This window comes from Numenius arquata, chromosome 2, assembly GCF_964106895.1.
Source record: "Numenius arquata chromosome 2, bNumArq3.hap1.1, whole genome shotgun sequence".
In the NCBI taxonomy this organism is placed as follows: Eukaryota; Metazoa; Chordata; class Aves; order Charadriiformes; family Scolopacidae; genus Numenius; species Numenius arquata.
Window position 1 is genome coordinate 22,960,493 of NC_133577.1, and position 20,688 is coordinate 22,981,180.

At 36.1% G+C, this 20,688-nt stretch overlaps 1 protein-coding gene across 3 annotated transcripts in view; it reads right to left on the minus strand.

The window, feature by feature from the left end:
• The window catches only part of SIPA1L2 (signal induced proliferation associated 1 like 2), an 83,972-nt gene extending 68,279 nt beyond the window's left edge, over nucleotides 1-15,693 (minus strand). For all 3 annotated transcript variants that reach the window (XM_074163477.1, XM_074163470.1, XM_074163462.1), the window contains exons 1-4: nucleotides 14,173-15,693; nucleotides 7,691-7,824; nucleotides 6,208-6,396; nucleotides 934-1,108 (exon numbers count right to left, since the gene is read on the minus strand). In XM_074163477.1, the coding sequence (XP_074019578.1) occupies nucleotides 934-1,108; nucleotides 6,208-6,396; nucleotides 7,691-7,824; nucleotides 14,173-15,637 (1,963 nt within the window). In that variant the 5' untranslated portion in view covers nucleotides 15,638-15,693. The remainder of the gene's footprint in view (nucleotides 1-933; nucleotides 1,109-6,207; nucleotides 6,397-7,690; nucleotides 7,825-14,172) is intronic.
• Nucleotides 15,694-20,688: the final 4,995 nt, after the last annotated feature.

A 20,688-nucleotide genomic window follows, 5' to 3' on the forward strand; every position in this document is an offset into this window, starting at 1 on the left:
GGATGGGGCATCTAAAACTTCTCTGGGCAACCTGTTCCAGTGTATGATCACCCTCATAGTAAAAAAATTCTTCCTTATATCTAAGTCCTTATATCTATAAAAATAGTACGTTATAATAAAGTAGATAAATACCTAGATATCCTTAGATCACAGCTCATAGTGATCAGTTGTCAAAATCCTGTTAAAACTGTATTAAACTAAGAATGAGTTCAGTTAAATTTAAGGAGAGTAAAAAGCAGTGCTAATAAGTGTGTTATCATATCATTGACTTTTTTAACAGCAATATTTCAGTTCCTGTTTTCGCTACGAAACCCAGCAAATTTGTAAAATTAAATTATACTATTGCACTTAAGGAAACTGAAAGACCTGAGGAAATGGCAGTAATAATGCAGTGGTCAGGTAGATGAAAGTTTATCAACTGCCAATTGATAACATGCTTACTGTGCATGTGTGAGAAACTAGAAAACTGAGAAAACTTGATTGTTCCTCAAATATAAACACCAATATATATATTGTTTAAAAAGAAGCAAAAAAGGTTAGTTGAAATAATGAAAATGGTCCCTTGTCATGACTCCATATTTTGAAATATGTAATTTTTTTTTTTTTTTGCCTTTTTAAGGATAAGATGATAAAGTGTAGCTAGGAAATCCTAAAATATATAAAAAAATATCACTCTCATAGTATGATTTTAATTAAGTGCAAACAAATTAACTAAGTTGTTTTGATTTTCAGTTCTGCTAATGCCACAAAAAAGTAAATAACCTTTCAGACAAGGTGTGACACGTGCTCTTAAAATATGCTTCGTCTTCCTCATTTACCATATAGTCTTACTAATCAAAACCCAAAGTTAAAATCATAAAAAGACAAAACAGGATTTGCAGAAGATCAACTGGATAATTATAGTTTCTACCACAGGTTGGAAACATGACTTACTTTTATTATCTAGCTGAGCCCTGTATTTACTAAATCCTTTGAGCCGCACTCTCTGGCCCAGCAGATCAAGGAACTCTTCAAAAGCTGGTCCTGCCATCTCATTGTTATACATTTCTTCCTCTGTGCTTTGGCCTGCTTTGCAGTAAAGGATACCAATCTTGTGTTGAAAACTCAGCTGAAATAATAATTAAAAAAAAAAAAGGAAAGGAAAAATTACAAAATTTACAAAAGCAAAGGAAAGTCAATACTAGAAGAAATATTATTAATTAAAATATTAACAGCATTATAACACCTGGAAGAAGTTATATGAAACTGAAAAAATAATTGTTGTGATTTGGGAAATTAGGTCACCATAGAAATTAAAAAAAACAAACAAACAAAAAAAACCCACCACCAGAACTCCAACTACCACCTTGAAAGAAAACAGGAATGCAGGATTGTCACTATCTAAACACAGATAAAAGCGGTACACAAAGACTTTTGACATAGTTATCTATAAAAGCATACTCTACTGCATGTTATAGTATTGGAATTTTCAGAAGTATACTTCAAGCTAGAAAACAGATTGCAGTTAAATAGTTTTGTTAAACAAACTAGAGTCTCAATTCTAGAACATTAAAAAGAGATAAATTACTTTTATAAAAAAATAAGTATAAAAACTATAAAAAGTTAGGTATAAAAAGAGATGATTACTTCTTGAGCAGAGTATTATCTTCCTTTCTTAGCTTTTATTCACACTTAAGATGACAAACAGGAAACCTCCATGTGAATGGATTAGTCCTATTATTCTTAGCTGACAAATTTTAGAGCTTCAAACTGACAGAGACCATCAGTCACACCATATTCCCTTAAGACATTTATCTATATTCACAACTCAAATCAACTCTCCAGCTGTAGACTTCTCTTAATCAAACTTCAGGATAAGTGTCTAATGTGTGTTACGCAGAGACTGTATATATTCCTATTAGAGCAAAGGTGAAGAGTCTGCTTCACCTTAGTCATATGCAACACATGGTCTGCCATATTAAGTATATTGTGAAACTCAAATCCAGACATGCTACTGCACTGCTGTTTTACCGCAGCAATTTTGAGGAAAAGCTACAAGATGAGAATAGTAAAAGGTTGGTTCAAGAAAACATACATACATGAAAGAAGAAAGTGTCAAAAATATCACTCCAAACTTCAAATAATCCTTAACCTTCCCTCTTCAATAAAAGCTGCATTTCCCCATTGTAAGTAAAGAGCTGTATGAGAGGCGGTTGCCAAGTTATTTAAAAAAAAACACAAACCAAACAAAACAACAAACCGAAAAAAGGCCCCACTATCCAAATCCCCATCACCCCTGGAGAAATAAAAGCTTTCACTATGCTTTTACTAACCTGGTCTTCTGTGTTTTCATGATACTACTGCTTTTTTAAGCTAGTATTCATTCTTTGTCTCCCATGCAATTCAAGATTTAACTTGACAGCATTCTTGGTTTAACTATTTACCATCATGCACAACCAACACACAAAAAAATCCCTATGATGGACAAGTTAATGAAGATTTTTAAAGGCCATAGATAGAATCATTGACATGAAGAATCTCATGCCCCAAAGGTTAATGTATTAAAATGAAGCAAGAGGGAAATGCCAAATTATTGAAATCAATAGCAAAACACTTCATAACATCAATTAGGCTTGGAGTTCTTTGCTATGAAGTTAAGCCTATGAGTGGGACAATTTCTTCTCATTTTAAGAAGTACAAACAGGCCCTAACTCCATGATTTCAGCAGATCTACATTCATGGCAATGCACATTAAAGAATTTGAACTACTGGTGTAGAAAACCTGCAGCACAGCAGGAATGAATAATGTATAATGGCAGCCCCTCTGCCTCTCTGCTGAGCCCCAGTCCATCCTCTCCCTTTGATAACTGCTGTGTGTACGGGGTGAGCCCTTGTGGAACATACTCTGGCAGGAGGCTACTGACCAGGGAGCAGTTAGGAACAAAGAACAGGCTTAGTAAGGAGAGAAATGAAGAATGGCGCTGCAGTAAAGTTTCACCTGGGCAGCACAGAACACAGAAGAACTAGGAGCTGTGCCAAAGTTTGATGTGGAATGGGAGGGATGACCATCTGAAAGAAAAGGAGATTCTGGGTTATGGATGCACTGCAGGAGCTGCCTGAGTCAGACTGGTGAACTCCGGAGCTGGGCAGGGTTAAGATACCAGCTGGCTCTTGTCCTTTTGACTGGCATTAGATGCTATCCATCCACAGAGCTTCCTTGTTTGAGCCCCATTTTGAAACACTGCTTGGAAGAGAGTTAGGTATTTAACAAAACGTTCCAGATTGCACACTGGTGACTATTTTATTCAGTGGAAAGCTAGCCTGAACATTTCATGAAGGAAATTGGAAGAGAACTGGTCATATAAACATCATATTACAGGAAGCAATGCTGTTATTTGACACTTCCCAGCAGAGACTTAAAATGATTGTGAGCACACTGCCACCTCTATCCCAGCTCTGTGTCAAATAGTTTAGCTTAAGCCACAGGGAATTTAATTTAATTTCCTTGAGTTCACATTAGAATTGAGGAGTGGAGAAGTCAAAGGCTAACTGAGCCACCAACAATTGGGGCAGCAACTAACAGTAAAGAAGCACCTGGGGAAAATATTCAGTCTAGAAATATGCAGTCATACTACTTCAGTCTTTCTGAGGAAGCCAGTCATTCCTGAGTTTGTTCATTAATATCAATATAATTCCAAACAGGAGTGAAGTGTACCTCTGTCTTCCAAAATAACCTACCATCTCATGGTTTAAACACTGTCCTAGGAGACACTAAAGAAGAGGATCTGAAACTCCCCACCCCAAGGAAGGAATTAATCCTAGGGTTTCACTTCATGGACAAGTGCTGTAAACACTAGGCAATTAAGCACAAATTTGATTCTACAAACACCACTACTCCTAAACAAGGCAGCACCTGCAAGCTCATTTGCAGTAATCTGGACCTCCTACCCATGTGCTAGGAACATTAAAGACTATGAAATTAGAAGACTTAAGCCAAAGAACTCTCATGTCAAGATCATGGGGACTGTGCAGAAACAGAAACTGACATACTTGTAGAACGTCAATGCCTAAGAAAGAAGTAACTAAAGCTTTGGCAGGCTCTTCTTATGTGGCACATTTAACTGGCATGAGTATCAGAATATTTAAAACTGACACAGTTTGCCAGTCTTGAAATGGTAGTGCATGCTTATTCAAGTCTTTTAAAGTAAGTAATTGCAGACATGGTTCTGATTCCACTATTTCTAAATTAGAAATTTTACATTTAATGTAATGCTAAGAACAATTTAATAATGTGACACCAGAAAATAATTTCTAAACCTGTTTAGCTACTTCAGTATATCCAGTTTGCACCTACTTTCTACTATGATTTCAGAGACAGTTTTAGCCACAATTTTCCTCCATAATCCAATACTAGATTTCACTGAAAAGTATGAAAACGGTAGAAAATGAAATCAAAACACCATAACAGTCTTCAATCTGCTGAGGAACTATGCAAACATTTAATGCATCATTACAGAAAAAGGATATTATTCTCGTGACAGTATTAATCCTCTAGATCATGATTCATATTTTTAAATTCATGACACTTCAGCCACTATCACCTTCAGTTGCCAAGCATAACTCTTTTTATATTTGCTTGATTAATAAACTGAAAACATCAAGTATATAAGAGGATTAATGGATCTCATGCCAGTTCTACGCACAGCTTTCTATGTTCAAGTAATTATCTCATAATAAGCAGCACATAAGATACATTAATATTACATTTTGCCTAGCGACAGCCCATTTCACAACAGGACTGAATTTTCAAAATTGATCACCCAAAACAAACAGAAGTGCTATGTACTGCTGTTTCTCAAAATTAGATGTTGATTATTAAAGAAATACTTTGGCCAGTTCAATGGACAATCTCCATTTCCAACTTGTGGAAAATACTTACAGTGAGTTTGGGAAATATTCAGGTCAGGTCAAATAAAATAGTACTCTATACTGCCTAGAACATACTGCCCCTCTGAGCAGTGAATATTATTTATTAGATTAACCTAAACTCACTCTGGAGCTCAAACAGGAAAGAAAGCAACAGTACACCAGGAACTCCTAGATTCAGAACAGAGTGCTTCTGATTTCCCTTTACTGTTTTACCAGAAGAACTGACAAACACAGGAAAAAATAAGGACATTACATAAAATGAGTTTTCAATTAAAAGTCCTCCTCAAAGACTACAGTGAAGAAAAGCAGTAAAATATACATACACAACCAGCTTAACAATCCACCCAAAACCACAATTGTCTTCCTCTGTCTACATTTACTTGGTTTTGAGCAATTGTTACAGCCACAAGAGAAGACAGAAGAATTCCAATAGACACCACCAACGTCAGATGTTATTCAAAACTGAATTAGCATTAAAAAATTAATTATACCATCATCATGATCAACTGGATCCATCAGCTGATTCAACTTTACAGACAGATACCGACTCTGGCCTAGAAAGTGCAATCTTCGCTTTAAATGAACATTTTTTAAAAACATGGTTTTAAAAATTGATTTAAAAGCCGTCACAAGCCTGTCCTTCACAGAATATTCAGAAGCTATAAATTTAATCACTAGATTTGAATGAAGCAGATTCACTTTATTGAACCCAATAAGCTTCACCATTTTCTCTCCAAATTTAAGCCATATGAATATTTCATTGCCATGCAGTTAATTCATTAGTCTCAATCACAGTTTCAGTTGTTTGAACCCAGAAGCATTCTATTCTAATGCAAGTTAATCATAAAATTTTATTTTAAAAACCAACCCAAAATTTCAGATTAGCTTAATACTTTATATTCTTTTGCATCCTTATCTACACACAATATAAATAAAATGTTAGATGTATTTTCATTTGCATTCAGCACTTCTACACATTAAAGTATAAATACAGATTGTGAAAATCACTTCTTACCATTGTTAGAAGTTTAGATATAATCTTTCTCTCACTCAGTCATCTAAAGAGAATCTCCACAGACCAATACTTTTTTTTTCCTAAGCTGCAATGCATTTTAAAAATAATTTGCTTAGAAAAGCAAACCTCATTTTGTCAATGAAAATACACAAGTATCTCCAAAACCAAGAGAGTGAGTGGTGTGCATTACAGATCCATGTTTATTAACACTGCCTGCAAAATATTTTAAGATTTTTTTTTTATTTAAATGAATAGTCTTTAAAGAAAAGTCATATGCTACATACCCCTTGTTCATCCAGTTTAAGCAGCTGTTCAGGTACTTTGGGTGAGTTGGAAGCCTGCCTCAGGCACTGAATGCTCAGCTCTGGTATTACATACTCTAGTACCTCTTTGAGAGGCAGACCTCTTGCTGTGCCATGCCGAGCAGTGGATGGTATAGCATCTTCTAAAATTGCTCCTCTAAGTGTAGTAAGCTGCAGTAAAGGTGAAACAAACAAAACATTTTTTAGTTGTAATACTACAATGACTTTTAAAGATATAAACTTCAGGTTTTGGCAAAAGCATGGAAGAAACAATGGGAAGAATAAGATCCCTATTTTTAATTTTTTTTGATCAGTGAAAAGATTACTAAATAACTTTTTAAAGAGGACACAGGCTCTTATTGTCTCAGTGACAAATACATTTTTTGTTCAAAGAAATGCATTGATGATCTTATTAACAGAAAAACTAAAAATTGTTAATTTTGATGCCATACTACCCTAGCAGACATGATAGTTGAATGTGAGTCTGGAAAGGCGAGGTAAACCACAGCTAATGCCACCTTCATTTAACCCATCCACCTATTTTTGAAACCATGCTGCTTTACCTTCATCAGATTTGGCAAAAAGAGAGTAATTTCTTAGAAGCGACTCAGCGGAATCACCTCTCCACACATACAGAGATACTCCTTTTTGGCAATAAAAGAAAAACCTAGCCTAAAAAAAAATAATTTATATATATCTGTTTCTGTATCTGTTTGTACAAGTACATGAGCCCAGAGATATCAGGAGGTCTAGCTAACACGTCTCTCTATGTCCTAATCACAACAAAAAAGCAATAGTCCTTGGATTATGAAAATTTATAGTTGCTTGCTACAACAATAACATTGTGTATTTTCATACAAATGAAAGCTAGTTGTTGTGATAAAGAAGAAATTAGTTTGCAACAGATACTAATTAGCTTGAAATAGAAGTTGAGATGTGCCCTTCCACAATGATCTCAAGTGAGCTATTTTTTCAAATAAGGCAATTATTTTTATCAACATATTAATATTCCTTCCACAAATCATGAATGTAGAAGTATATAAAAACATCTCTCGGAAAAAAAGCCAATAAGAAACTATTTTGAAACAAAACACAAACGGCTTTCATATTTTTCCACTCCCTTTCCCCCCCTACATTTCTTAATCTTTTATTTCTATCATTAGAAATTTAACATCAAGCAGCTTGATCCAAACTTATCTTCCGCTTTGTTCTTATCATCTGTTCCCTTGCTTGCCCTTTGCAGTTCCCTTCAGCCAACTTACCTCCCTTTGGGTGCCCACTCAAAAAGAGAAAAATTTTTTGCAGCACAGAAGAGGACTAATGGTACTAATGGTACAAGAAACATCCCTTTCCCATTAACAGATTTACTTTCAAAGTTAGCAACATATCCACACACAAACAACTAGTATCCTAAACTCTATATTAACTTTTCCATTCCTTTGCAGAATTACTGAAATAACCTTACCTCACTTGTCCTGAAAACTATACGATAGTTAAACTGAGATCCCTCTTTCTCCTTAGCATCTTCAACCTTCTCCCTCCGGATGCTGACTGCTACAGGTCCAAGGTTTTCATCTATTCCAAAGTAGTTCTGATGTTCTTTTGCACAAGAGTGAATGAAGAGAGGAGAGAATAATGAATTATGAGTCTCCTAGAAAATATTCATCAAATCTCATTAAAAGTTTCTGCAGCAAGAAAAAAGTATTATTTTTAATTGAGCTATAAGATCTGTAAATACACTGATCTTCCAAACTACACAGTAAGTACATAAATTTCAAAATGCAAATTTTGACGAGCAGAATGGTCACTGATACCACGTAACTCAAATTACTGCAACTGCTGCTACTATGAAATAATAATTTTTTGCTTTTTTTGTTACTATGAAATTAATAGTTTTGCTTGATGCTGTAAGAAACTACTTTGGAGAAACTGTATCTACATAAAGTCTTCTTCTAGCAGCCTTCAAACAAATACGGTGCTATGTAGCTTCCTTCATTCCATTCAATTTATTCTTATTTAAAGCTTTACATTCAAAGCAGCAACTTAGTTTTAAGTGAAAACTGAGGCTAGTAACTCTTCCGTCTTTGATGGTTAAATTCATCCTTAAGCCACCTGGCTCAGTCTGGGAGAGCAAAGTGCTACTGACAGAGACTATTTAAGCAGACTAGGCACACTCAAGTTCATGGGACCAAGCAGGATACATGCTGAGGGAACTACTGTAAGGCCAGTCTTTATCACCTTTGAAAGGTCATAGTGAGTGGCTACACCCATCTTTAAAAAGGGCAAGAAAGACTAGTCACCATAAGCCTTAGTTCCCAGGGAGATTAAGGAACAAATTCTATGGAAGACATTTCCAGGCACATGAAGGACAAAAAGATGCTTAGAAACAGCGTGCATAGATTTACCAAATGTAAATCATGCATGACCAACCCGGTTGCTTTCTACAATGAGATGCCTGGCTTTATGGATGAGGAAGGAGCAATGAATGTCACCTACTTGTATTTTAGCAATGCTTTTCAGTCTCCATGCATGTAGCTAAACTGAAAAGACATGATTTGGACATGCAAATTACAAGGTGGACATAAACTGGCTGGACAGCTGGCCTCAAAGGACTGTGATCAGTAATTACAAATTCCAGTAGTTACTGAAAGGTTTATCAAAAGTTGATAGTGGAGCTGTTACTGTTCAATATTTTTTTAAATTATCTAAATGAATGAATGGAATGCATCCTCAGCAAATTCCTGTACGTGACCAAGCTCAAGTAGAACAGTTCCTGTATTGGAGGTTAGGCCTGTAGTTGGGTGCAACAGACCAAGGGCAATAACAGGCAGGCTTTTAACAAATGAGTAACGTGCACAGGGCACATACTCAAATGCATAAACCTTGAAGCATTTTACAAAAGTGGTCAAAGGAGGTTAACTCATCCACACAGGCAGAGTCCTATAGCTGTAGGCTCTCTGTGCTTCACTGCCCACTCTCCCTTTCCCCTGGAGGCTGCTGCTGAGATGGGACAGCCGAGTTGCATGTGAAGCAGCTCCTACCCCACTGAAGTTTTCAACCTGACGTGTTAAACTAAACTCTCCTCTTTGACAATCTGAAAAAACAGACTGACAAAAATCTCATGAAGACCAACATAAACCCATATTCTGCAACAGAGCAAGCTCATCCAACAGCACGGGCTGGAGACCAACTGCCTCAGGAGCAGCTTTGTGTAAAAGGATTGGGGACCCTGGTGAGCAACAGGCTGCACAGCAGCCAGCAGAACCCCCTGCAAAGGTGAAAGCTAAACACACTCTGGGCTGCACTAGCAAGAGCATACCAGCAGGTCAGGAGAATCCATTATGTCTCTCTGTTTGGCACTTGTGAGGCCACATAAGGAGTAGTGTCCAGTTTTGGACAGAATGGGACAAGGCCAGCAAACAACGTCCAAGACACTTAGGGGCCTGGAGCATGCAACAGATGAGGAGAGGCTGAAGGAGATGGGCTTGTGCAGCCTGGAGAAGAGCAGGTTAAGGGGGGAGATAATTGCAGGATCCCACTAGCTGATGGGGTGGTATAGAGGAGAGACAGACTCTTCTTCAAGGTACAGAGAGAAAGGACAAGATGGAACCATCACAAGATGCAGCCCCTCATTGAGGGGAATCAAACACAGGAACAGGTTGCTAGGAGAATTTGTGAAATCACCATCCTTGGAGATGGTCAACAGCTAAAGGGGAACAGATTCTGAGCAACCTATTCAGAACCTACCTTTAAAGGCAGCTTTAAACAGGTAATTAGACTGAATGACCTCCAGAAATGTCTTCCAATCCAATTTATGCTATAAATCTATATTTTAAATAGCAATGAAGTAATCGACTAATTTCTCCTTTTAAGATTGCCTGGATTAAAACCACTTTGCTAACATTTTTGAGCTAGTTTGATACTTTTTTTTTTTTTTACAATGTATTTATAGAACTGTGTAAGGAAGTTTTGGCAAAATGTCTCTTACTGAGAAGTCATCCATACTCTCAGAATGGATACAAAAAGATAAAAGTTATCTCTGCATAAACGACAGTCTTATTTGTCAAATCAAGTTTAAATTAAGTTTCCAGTAGCCTTTCAAAAAAAAAATAAATAATAATCTATCTATAAAGTATGTTGGTGTTTACAGGCCATCTCCCACTGGAGAGAAAATGAGTAGCAGCACATTACTACTAGCACCCTTTTTTTTGGAAGGAACACCTTGGATCAAAGGGGCACAGACATTAAATTTTTTGTTCATGCTCACCAACTACATTCCTTTCCCCAGCCTGGGCATTCCACCTGCATCGATAAATAATACTTCGTGGATTTCCCAGTATTAAATTAAAACTTTGAGTCTTAATGGCCAAATTTATCAAATGGAACAGGATTTTACAGACCAGAGAGAGAGAGATTCACAGGCCAAACACTTTCAACAACATAAAAACTCCCCACAGCTGCATATTCAGGCTTTGACAAAAGGTAAACTCCTTAGTTAGGATTTCTATAGCCTTCAATTTTTATATAAATCTAGAAAAGGGTATTACATAATTACTAGATTTCTTGGCTGCAGTTTTACTGCGCAGAAAAATGCAAGCTTGGCAGGTATCTGCTTATTTCTTGTAGAATATTAAAGACACAAACCCAAGACATTGTTTATGTACATCAAAAATAAAATAGATAAAACAGTTTCAAGAATGGGAATTAAAGAAGCTTAAGTAAATGAAAGAATAGCATGGCTACTGATACTCTGGGACTTGGGGAAAACATTTTTAATTCAAGGTGCTTTTTGAAAGAAATAATCTCACAAAGTACAAACTCATTACGCTCATTTAAATGTATTTCTGTTGACTTAAAAGTATTAACCGGAGAGAAGAGAAGAAAATAAGTGCTATTTTCTAGCTCTTTAAAGAGAGATGGCAAAATATGGCTCATTTTTCACTTTTTCATTTTGAGGAATAATTGTCAAGTTTTCTTCTAATACAAAAGTCTTACTTATATAAAACTAAGTTAATACCAAAAGCTTGCTAAGCCTGTACACTTCTTCTAGGATATTTTTTCAGTTTCGTATCAGTAGGTAGATACAATAAGATATTAAGGAATCGTTGCAAGCATCCCTCAAACAAAAAGCTTGGTAATAACAGCCAAGTCTCAAGGTATTATGAGGATAATTGCACAAGGGGAAAAGAACAAAACAATGATAATAGAAGCATATTTCAATTACCCTTTTTAAAAATTAACAGAGCTTTTTCCCTTCTCATCCCTTTTTATCCCACAAAAATATAGTACACTAAAGAACACCATTAATAAAACAAAACCATGAGATAAAATAAAATATTCTAGCTTTTTCAAACCTTAACGGAAAACTGAGAAGATATTTTCAATAAACATTAACATATTTTACATCAGTCGTGTTGGACTTGATTTTAACAATAGTTACAAAGCTTATAAATATGCAGTATAAAACTACAGCTCATTTAAGCCGACACTGAATTCCAAATCTCTCATTTCTTGAAAGGGAATGGAATAATTAGTGCCACACATGCCAGGGTGTTTCTTCCATGCATCTTAAAACAGAAATAAAACTTGCACGCTGACAAGTGCCAATTATAAAACTGTGAATTAAATCAAATATTCAGAAAGTTGTTTCTTTTTCAGAGATATCTTGTTAAAGGCAAAGAAAATCAGTGGCATTACATATGTCTCTATATACAAGTGACTATTGTTTGCTAAATTTTTATTTCATCTTTCCACAATTATTTTGCTAAATTCAACCGTGCTATTAAATCTACAATTCAATGAACAATCAGCTAGGAGAGCTCACTGTCATGGAAGACCATCACGTAAGACTCAGTATGCATATAAATGTCACTTTTTCTTATATGGTAGATCAGCACAGCAGCAAGACATTTTGGTGTCCAAGGCAAAATGCCTTTTTTATTTCCTCTATCCACAATGAACTTTGCTTAGGTGAGAACTGTGTTTAGCTAGATGTAATCTGAAGATTCCTTACATGCTCCATCCCTTGAGATAATAGGTATTGAAAATTAAGTTTTTAGTTCCATCAGTAGGTTTATTCTGACTCATAAGAGCCATCCAATACAGATTTCTCTCATGTAACAGATGCTTCTGTTACAGCTCTATAGAAAGATAATGATGTGGAACAGGGCATGGCTTATACATCATTGTAAAGGTGAGAGAGTAACAATTTATTACTGGATATTAAATGCATCACATCATATTTACTTTTGAAGAACTTTACCTACAGAACAATTAATAACAAGAACAACAACAATTCAAGTTTCCTAGTGTTATGTACTATGTGGGATAAAATTCCCAAATACTATTTCTTAACTTTTTAGCACTATATTAATATAAACATACTTTATACTTAGTCAAGAGATCATATATACATAATACCAGAACAAAAGTTACTTAAAAATTACATTCATATCAACTTTCCAGAAAGGTCTTTAGTTTTGTTTACAGTATATTATTTAAAATGGTTTTGAGTACTCCTTGTATTTTCTTTTTATAATCTGACAAGATTTTTCTTCACAAAAAATGTTCAGCCCTTCAGAACTTGTAACTCATCTGTGATAAAAGCATTTCACAAACAAGCCTTCTTTCATTTGGCTTAATCCTTGTCTTTTTTTTTTTCCCTTTGTCCATTAACAATCTTCATTTCATTTCCATCTACGCCAATCTTTTTTTTCTTTCTGCTCCTCAAAAAATATGCTACCCTTTTGTTACAAGCTTCCCTTCATTCTCTTCCACTCTGACTCCCTCAACACTTTTTGATCCCTAACAACCTGCCTAGCTTAAAAGCCATTTTGAACCACTGAATTTACTGCCTTAGCTCTGGGTCTCATTCTTCTACTTCCATGACAGATAGAGATTCTTTTCTTCCTTGCCTTTTAAATACAGTGTTTTTACAGCCAATATGTTCTAGGTGTCTACTGTATTGTGAAAACAAGCATTGTACTGCATCCTCTTTTGAGTCCCTTGGAAAGGATGACAGGAGGAAGGAGTACAGCACAGTGCTTATTTCCTGCTGTTCAAACATAGTTAAAAAGCAGAGGAAGTATGATTTTGGGAAGACTCAGGCAGTAACCAACAGTCTTTTAAGGAGAGAAGATTTTTTTTTTCTTTTCTTTTTATAACAGCAAAAAGACTGAGCCATAATACCTAATAAAGAAAAGACAGAGACAGGTATTTTGGGGTTTTCCCCACAAAAACAGGATTTCACACACATTGCACAATGCAGTATGGAATACAGACAGCCAAAGTAGATCACAAAGTGAAAACAGTTTATCTGAATAACGATTCAAGCCAAGATAACTACTCTGCCGAGAAGAGTACCTTGGCACTTTGCAGTGTGAACATATCCTAAAAGAGTAGGGTAAAAGGCAAGGAGAAAGGCATAAACCAACCTTCTTTAAGCTGAAAAACTGAATGTCATCAGAAGCTCTCTGTTTAAGGAGTATGTATATGTGCATACAGTACAAAAGACCACAAAAGACACCTGAAGACTGCAAAATCTAGAAGGGAGTCAGAAACCTCATTAATAAAACCTTCTCTTTTGGAGGCACCTTTTAGGAAATAATGATTTCCACTCTGGGTATCAGTATTTCCAGTGCATAAATGCTGTCTTTTCCTCCTGCCCACCCAGAAAGTCTGGCTCAGAGAAGTTAGTTTATGTACTAATTTAAATGACCCCACACTTGGTGAACTTACACAAGTATTGCATAACTTTATAAATAACCCACTCGTTGTTGAATATCCCCCTGGGATAGCAAGTATAACACACTTAATTTTAGTAAAAATTTTCAGGATCCTCTGTAATACTTAGGTCTCTCGATAGAGAAGAAGGAAAAAAAAATTTTTACTAAGCAGCTTAAATCTAAGGCATGAACATCTCAGAACAGTTGCATTAGAAAAATTTACCTTTTCCATAGAAGAACTTGCGGTAATAATATGCTCCAAGGTCAATGTGTTCTATGATATAACGCTTCACTTTCTCTCTGTGAATGGACTGGTTTTCTCTTGGTACTTCCAGTACTGAAACACCAGCATTTGTGCAATGGGAACTCAGAGAGGACTCAAAAGAACAACTTTCACCTGAAGAAAAAGATGCTGAATTTGCCCTAGAAAGTGCAATTCGTCTATCTCCTTCCCCACCTGTTTCGTTCCTGAAGTAAGGGCAACTCAATACTAAATCATTGCTTTTCCCATCACCCTCATCAGCATCTAAATTCTCTTTTGAATTGAGGTCCTCTTTGCTTCCCAAAGGAGATTCACAGTTTCCCGTTTGGCCTGCTGGCATCTGAGTTTGTGACGCAGCTGAAGCCCCAGTGGTTATATTTTTTCTTTTTCCTACATTTACTCTTGTAGCCATTGCTTCATTTATGTTAAACAAAACGCTCTGAACATCATAATGTGCAAAACATTTCTGACAGTTCCAAGAACGAACATTTCTGTCAAGTCTATCATCCAGATCAGATGAAAACTTGAAAGTTTCATGCTCACTTTTAACTGTTCGCAATTTTCTAAATAGAGATGTTTCTACTGCTTCTGATTTTAGTCTCCTCTTAAAAGATTTCTCCCTTTCTCGACCAATAAGTAGGGCACTATCCATATAATCCAAGCCAGAAATCCTGACAAATTCTCCCCTGGAAATCTGCGCAGCAGCATGTAGACTTGGAGAAACTGCAGGGTCACAGTGGAAAAACTCAGAAAATCCAAATGGAGCAAGGGGTTTATGTTCAAAATTTTCCACTCGGTATCCTCTTAGCATTGCAAAAAAATTTTCTCCAGACAAGCCTTGTCTATCAATTGAAGAGGTACTGCCATATTCTCTATGAAGAGCTGCTCCAGTATTTGGGTTAACAGCATTCTGGTCCAACACATCTTCAGCATCAATATCGCTTATTGTCACATCACTGTTGCTTCTTTGCCTTATGGGATGAAGCCCCCTTTGAGGGGAATGAACAAAAAGATCTCCAATCGAATACTTTCCCTCTGTAAATTCCAATTCCAGCTCTTCTTGCTGTCCATCACTTTGGTCATTTTGTCCATTTGGAAGTACTGAGCCAACACCTTCATAACTGGCTGGAGGTCTGTTTTCCCAAGCAGCTTTACTCAGCTCTTTAGAGCAATCCTTTTTAGGAGGCCATTCAGATACCCTTGCTCGAACACCCATTTTAGGCACAGCTGGTGTACCATTTGTTTGATTATTTTCAGTTTTGCTCGATGCATTTGAAGAAACAGGAGGACCCATGCTACCATTCAAAGCTTTAAGTTTTCTAGCAAAATAATCATCAGATTGCATGCTTCTTGAAGACTCCCTGAACTTTGAGGAAGTTCTACTAATTTTGTGCTTATCTTCTTGCAAAGACCTTTGATCACTCATGTCCAGTCTGTGGGAGGGGAATCGCTACTATTGCGTAAATTTACTGTTGCTTTTGTTATTACATTGTCTTTTTATGGCCAATAAACTGCAATATAAAAAAATACAGTTACAGTCGTCCCAGAAGTGCAAGCAGAAACCACAGTGTACAACTTTGTACAACTTCTGTCGGGAGAGCAATCTTAAAACAGTTCCTTCAGTTCAGACGCATTCAGTTCAGTATTAATCCAGTCAAATTTATCTGTTCACAAAAAAAAAAAAAAAAAGTGTATTAAAATGTTTACAGTCAGTAACAGTAAGCTTCCAAAGTTGCTTGTATATACACAACACCACATGAAACTGGAACTAATGAGACTTGCTTTGTATGGCTTATCTATCCTCTGCCTCCTAAAACCCAACAAATGCAATAATCCCAGTTTCCCATATGATGCCCGCAGGATGCAAGCAGTTCGAACCTGCATCTCTCCCATGGGCTAATCAGTACACGCACACTGAATAGCAGACCAGGTTCTGCCAAGCAGAACAGCCTCATACAATTCTCTCTGCATTTCCTTCAATGCTGACAGCAACTTAGATGCCTATTCTCCGTCTAATCACTGGGGTTTTTTTGCATAACATGAAGGAACATTGCCATCTCTAAAACACCTTTTTCAGCTTTGCTTGAAACCGACTAATACACCCAGGAGTTAACTGGGGCAAGACTGGTAGAAAATGTAAGCAAAATATATGAAACACATAGGACCTTAACAAAGAAAAGTGTTTGTCACATTTAAAACATTTTATAGGTAAGTAATCTCTCCACTATGATTAATTCAGTGAATAAATGTATTCCACTTTTTCCCCCCTCTCTCTCCCTAAAGGGAGATTTACTTACATTCTTCATTTGGAGTGTCAACTAATATTTAGCTGTGTAAAACAGTTATAGTTTTTCATGTTACATTATATTCTTCTGGTTGGGAACTTGGACTGTTAACTCAGTTACTGTGCTAAAGATCATGTCTGCTGTCTCCCGCAAATAAGAAGAGATAGTAGCCCTATTGATAAGTGTTACTTTGCTTACAAAATAGGAATTGTTACGATATAAAAATATTCTTCAATAGCTTTAATGGTATTTAGAACGACCATGATTCATGCTTGCAGGCAGAGCCCATCCTTTAACCCACTGCGTAAAACTAGAGTAAAATAAGAGACAAGACAGCATGTTAAATACTTCTTTTTCAGCTTTTGTTCCTTGAACAAAACCACCAATATAATGATGGTTTAACATGATGCAAATAAGCATAAGACACATTTTTCAGAGCTTAAAACAAAGGTCAGAGGTAAGAGGAGCTCAGAAGATATGTGTTTTTTCCTCTATATGTAATGACATAAAAATTCTCAATCAAAAAAAAAAAAACAAACAAAAAAAAAGAGATGAGCATGAGGCAGCGGGGGAAAAGAATGATATATATTAAAACTTGAAAGATCGTTTTTTTCTGCTTGTCAGAAATCAACACAAAGTTGTATTTGATACAGCAAACTTTAGGATTATTCTACCAAAATTGGTTAACAAACACAAGTTAGGTTACTGTATTATCATGATTGACGTGGTTTATGTGACTGTTAGTAGGAATGGGTAACAACGACAGTATAACATCGCAGCTTACTTTCACTACATAGAAATTCATCAGAACTCCATTCGATGGCCAATGATGTCAATTAAAACAAAGATTTTGGTTCCTTACAGGAGCGCAAAATACTGTTTAAACAACTGACATGTCCAGAGAAACGGTATTTCAAAAGTGGCACAATACCACGCCATTTCTTTTCAATCCAAATCCACAATGTGATTTACTGTTTGGCCTCACAAACAGCTGTATTTGTGGAAGGCAGGAGAAAGCCTGAAGGCCACAGGAAAGCAAGGCTTTTTTTTTTTGTATGCTAGTGTTAGCTTAAATACTTGATGAAGTATGGCCTGAGTAGTTTAAAACAAAGGTACATTGCAAAAGATAGTATTTAAAGAGAGAATTATTTTTCTTTAACACTGGAAAGCTGGTGTGACAGAAGACCAAAGAAATATCTGGTTTGGAACTCTAGACTGACATTTTATTGGAAATATGAATATTTGAAGATGTGACGCAGTACATTTAAGGTACACTAGTAAATTTTTTTCTTTTTTTTTTTTTTAAATCTGAAGTTGGCCTAATTGAAAAAAATTGCCTGTTTTTAGTATAAATGTGTATTTTGGTACTGCCCACTCCTGTCAGTTCCTGTAATTCAGTACAACAGCATATTTTGGTTGAAGGCTGACCTATGCTGATGGATAGCACTATATTCTCCTCTACTTTGCTGTTCTTTAAGGTTTTTCTCTCTCTCCATAGTAAGAATTTAACAACTCACAAGTTTTTCACTTTAGATGTTGATACTGTTTATTATAAACCAATTTTGCTTGCTGAATTTAATTTAACTATTATTTCGACAAAGGATGCTGTCAATATGATCACAACTACCCTTCTCTTCGGACCTGTACAGTCCTTTTGGTCAAGTTCTTCACTGCTCTCTCTTTTGGTCTCATCCTAGCAGTTGGGAATGGACTCCCTGACAGATATGGTCAGAAAAGAAAAGCTGGATGCCTACCCTGCTGTTGTGCTCCTGCCAACCCTTCCCACTAAGGCTGCTGGATGTTATGCAAATAACTTAAGTTCCTTCCACACAGCTACAAAGACTTCCTTCTGAGCTCAATACAGCAGCTGGTTTGTTAGCCACCGTTACAGTTCTTTAACATGGAATGATTCCAAGTTTCCTGGGGACCTGGATACGTGCCCACAAATGTTCCTGTGCCAGTAGCAGAGCAATGAATAAGAACTGTACTATTGGACTATCCTGTCAAAAGGAGGCTGTTTGGTAACGCTGCCTCATGTCAGCCTTGATAGATGGAAATGAATTATTTAAGAAGTCTTTCTGTGATCATTTCGTTGATCAAGACTTTGGAAATCTGCCCCTATTATTATGTAATGTTATCATCCTAAAAAGAATGCATAATTTGGATGAAAGCATTCATCTCTACTATTTATCAAGATGACAATTCTATAAACCATGACTCTCAAGCTCTACTAATCTTAAAAAATGGGAAGTGCAATTTGATAAAATACGAGTATATGCAGGAATGATATGCCAAAAGCTGCAGATCAGACAACTCATTTGCATTCAATTGATTCTACACAGCATTTTCGGTGTGCTCAGTCTGGTTACTTTCCACTCTCCAAAGAAACACTTAGAGTAGTAGCGTTATTTATTTTGCCAGTATAGCAGAGTAGCAGTTACACAATGGCTACTTTATGGGAATCCAAAGTTTGCAAGAAAGTTCTGTCTTCAGGCCCATGCTTTTAAGTGCAATGAAAAAGAACAGTGCAAAGGAGAAATTAATGTGGTTCGTAAACTGCCTGTATTTTCACAAGTTCTGAACCAGACAACCCACTGAACAAGCCTGTCACAAGGTATCATTTCCTAAAATTAAAATCGCCACTAGGAAAAAAATAAGCAATTTTTTGAAAAAGAAGAAAATCATACAAAAATGTCTTTTAATGCAAGTTCAAACTTGTTTCAGTTTGCTTTTTTTTTTTAAAAAACAGACTACATTAGCAAATGATTTTGCATTTACGTATTTTCAGTGTATCTATTAACAGCAGTTATTTGTTAATGATTCCTAAATCAGAACTATCCAATTTTCAGAAGCAAAATAAGGGTTATGCCTGGCTTTCAAGCCCTGCTACTTATTTGTGTGTCCAAGCCAGAAAACTCTGGTCACAGTGAACTATGATATCAGATCATATGACAGTTGATTATGATGTCATGCGGGAGAATTACTGCAGACAGGAGTATGAAAGACGAAAACGAGTTCTTCATGCATTTGTTTTCATGCAAATGTCTTTAGAAAACCATGATATTTAAGCATAATTGTCTTTAAATAGAAAATTTCTTTCAAAGTTTTCCATGAGGCACAGTGAATATTAAAGGATAACAGTAACTATAATTGAGCCACTTATTCAGATTGCAGCTGTGGAAAATGGATTGGAAATAATACAATGAACAAATTATGAGCACAGCTCATGAAAAAAAATGGTTCAAATTATTATACATCAAATTTACAATTAAAGCTATAACTACTACAGTATAAATGGTTACTTCTCATATGCATATTTCAGATACTTGAAAAATATGCAGACATAGGCAAGAGGCAGAAGGAGGATGGGAAGCCTCTCATTTGACTAATGGAAATACACATAAGCTTCTGTGTGGTGAATATTTATTGCACACTTCTTGTGCTGTATTTCTTCACATTTACAGACTTCGCTTGTGATAGAAATGCAAGAACAGAAACTGAAGAGAATCCTTCATTGAAATTACATAGTTACAGAAATGTATCTACACAATAATCCACCAACAATCCTACCACAGCTTACTTGATTTGCAGGTTGGTGGGAAGGAGGTATAAGAGTGACAACAGCCTACATGATTCTTGGTGCTGGTGTAAGACCATCACATTTCTTTACAAAACAGTAAAATTGCATTAGTTTGGGACTGGTGCAAGATTTAGGGTTAAAAAAAAAAAAAAAAGTAGAACCCCATGCTCTGTTCTTCTAGCACAGTTCCTTTCAACAAAGAAAATGGCAGATAACAAATACTGAGACAGATGCAACCTTCAATGTTGGAGCAATGGATCTTTAGAATAGAACTCTGAATTCCACAGCTGTTGGATACTGTTCAATGAAGGTGTTTTATTTTAAAGAAAGAGAGACCTCCAATCATAACTGCTCTCCTTCATTCAAAGGCTGAGAAAAAGCTCACATCATCTACAGGAATAATTTTATAAGATCTAACAGTAAAAAGCAGACCCCTCAAAACTATTAGACTTGTGTTAGTCTTACGGTCAAGATCCCCCACCTGTCATCTTGGCTTTTCCAGAAAAAAGATAAAATAATTTAAGTAATCACACCTTCCAATTACTAAATACTAAACTCACGAGTATTAGTTGGTTCGGGGGGTGGGGGTGGGTGTTGTTTGGGCTTTTTGTT